The sequence below is a fragment of the Sinocyclocheilus rhinocerous genome, unplaced genomic scaffold (assembly GCF_001515625.1).
Source record: "Sinocyclocheilus rhinocerous isolate Xijiao unplaced genomic scaffold, SAMN03320098_v1.1 scaffold789, whole genome shotgun sequence".
Taxonomy (NCBI): domain Eukaryota; kingdom Metazoa; phylum Chordata; class Actinopteri; order Cypriniformes; family Cyprinidae; genus Sinocyclocheilus; species Sinocyclocheilus rhinocerous.
The window spans coordinates 3,145,641-3,147,559 of NW_015667306.1; the positions used below are offsets into that span (position 1 = coordinate 3,145,641).

Consider the following 1,919-nt stretch of genomic DNA (forward strand, 5'->3'; position numbering starts at 1 on the left):
TACTTTAATGTAAGTAACCAATAATTTTTAGTAAATGTATTTAAATCGTTTTCACATTTGAGATACAATCGTGTCCCCCCACCCCCCCTTTTTTTGGACACCCTAAATGTTTAAATTACAATTTCAGAGAGAAAATTACAATTTCAGAGATACAACACAGAACATTAATTCAATTTTAAAAATATATTTCCTTTATTTCATCCATATACAAACGTTTTAACGAAAACAAAGATACCCTTATAAGAGCAATGGTGTGTAAGAGAAACACCATAAATATAAATCTATTAATTAAATATTTGTACAAATAGAGAAGACTGTGTCATCTAGAGAAAATCAAATATGTACAAAAACACACTCTATAAAAGTAACAGCGAGTGTTTTTTTCAGTCTTGAAGTGAATCGTCGATGTCAATGTCTACATCAGACTCTTCTGTGAAATCTCTCTCCTCATCCTCTCTGCCCTGGGATCCGGGACTTTTTGGGGGCACAGCGAGTCCCAGTTTGACTAGTTTGGCTTGTTGTTGCTCAAGACTCTGTTTTCTCCACTTGATGCGTCTGTTCTGGAACCAAACTTTAACCTGGAGTTACAAGAAAAAAAAGTTTAGCATCTGATCTATGGGAACTAAATGTTTGGGTTACATTTTAAAAATGAATGTTCATAATTCAAATTCATAATTGTATTTCATAATTTACCTGTGCTTCTGTGAGCTGAAGAGCAGATGCCAGGAGGAAGCGCTCTGATCCCACCATATACTGCTGCCGTGCGAACTCCTTCTCCAGTCTGGAAAGCTGCTCGTTGGTAAAACTTGTGCGCATTCGCTTTGATTTTCCAGCTTTGTGTTTATAGTGAGAGTGGACTGCTGCTTTGGCCAGTACAGCATCTGTGCGTGAGAAAAGTTGCATTGGTTAGGGTATTATAACATCGTACCTTTATCTCAGTAAATAGCTTTAAAAACGGATTCCCTAACAGTACATTTGTCAAACATACATACCTTGTGCGTACATAGCTCCACGACATGTTGTCTGGTAGTTGTAAGGCGGGTAGCAGAAGACAGGATACCCAGTCTGCGTATGCATGATACTCTGGTTGTACGCAAAATGTGGCATTTGCGAATACACTTGTGCCGCAAATGGGACAGCGGAGCTCGAGACTGGCGCTTGGTTGGATATGTTCCGATACACACTTGTCCTGTCTCTCTCCGTATGGTCAGGCCTCGCAAGCAGAGAGTCGATTGTAAAGGATTTCCCTGTACTCGGTTTTGATGAAGTGGCATAGTCCGGATGGAAAGGACGCACTGATTGTCCATAGGTTTCATAAGCTCTTCCAGGCATCTGCATGGCTTCTGTTTGGGTGGGTAAAAAGTCCAAAAAGCTGGCTAAACCTTATCCGCAGTAGAGATGTTCTCGACCTTGTGAAGAGTGGAGTGGAATGAAGCTTGGACGGCCAGCGGCTCTTTTATACCTGCTCAGGGGCGCGAGGTGTGAACGACCCCCAGCGCGCCTTTGTCTTTTTAAGTGGCAGATGAGTCAAACGAGCGGCTCTACAAGGGATACAATTAACTGATGGAGTTGTAACAAGCTGAGATTGTCAAATATCCTAATGGCCCTCTGCACTACATGCCCCCGGAGGTAGGCTAGTCCAGAAACACAGAGAGGGGGTCAAGAGCCGAGAGCCAGGAGGTCCAGATTTACTACAAATTCCTGTATGGCTGTGCGCCACAGAAACGTCCTGTGAGAATGCATTGATGTCACCCAAATCATCTTATTTCATCTATTCAAAGGGTACCGCCGAATGCGACACACAGCGGAACAAATACCCTCACATTCAGAGGTCAAAGAAAAGGGAAAAAAAACGACTAGCCTAATCACATTACGACTCGGCCCGTACATCTCTATGAAAGCTTGTTGCCAGTCTTTAA

At 42.4% G+C, this 1,919-nt stretch overlaps 1 protein-coding gene across 1 annotated transcript; it reads right to left on the bottom strand.

The window, feature by feature from the left end:
• Positions 1 to 383: 383 nt before the first annotated feature.
• Positions 384 to 1,338, bottom strand: LOC107733729 (homeobox protein notochord-like). Its single transcript, XM_016545490.1, has 3 exons — positions 993 to 1,338; positions 694 to 881; positions 384 to 578 (listed from the first exon to the last, which is right to left on the bottom strand). Exons 1-3 carry the CDS (start codon positions 1,336 to 1,338, stop codon positions 384 to 386), a joined length of 729 nt encoding a protein of 242 aa, XP_016400976.1.
• Between the last annotated feature and the right edge of the window lie 581 nt (positions 1,339 to 1,919).

Coding starts and splice junctions, on each gene's coding strand:
- LOC107733729 (XM_016545490.1), bottom strand. CDS start 1,338: ATGCAGATGCCTGGAAGAGCTTATGAAACCTATGGACAATCAGTGCGT. Junction 882..992: donor TGGAGCTATGTACGCACAAG/GTATGTATGTTT, acceptor TCTCACGCACAG/ATGCTGTACTGGCCAAAGCA. Junction 579..693: donor TTCAGCTCACAGAAGCACAG/GTAAATTATGAA, acceptor TTGTAACTCCAG/GTTAAAGTTTGGTTCCAGAA.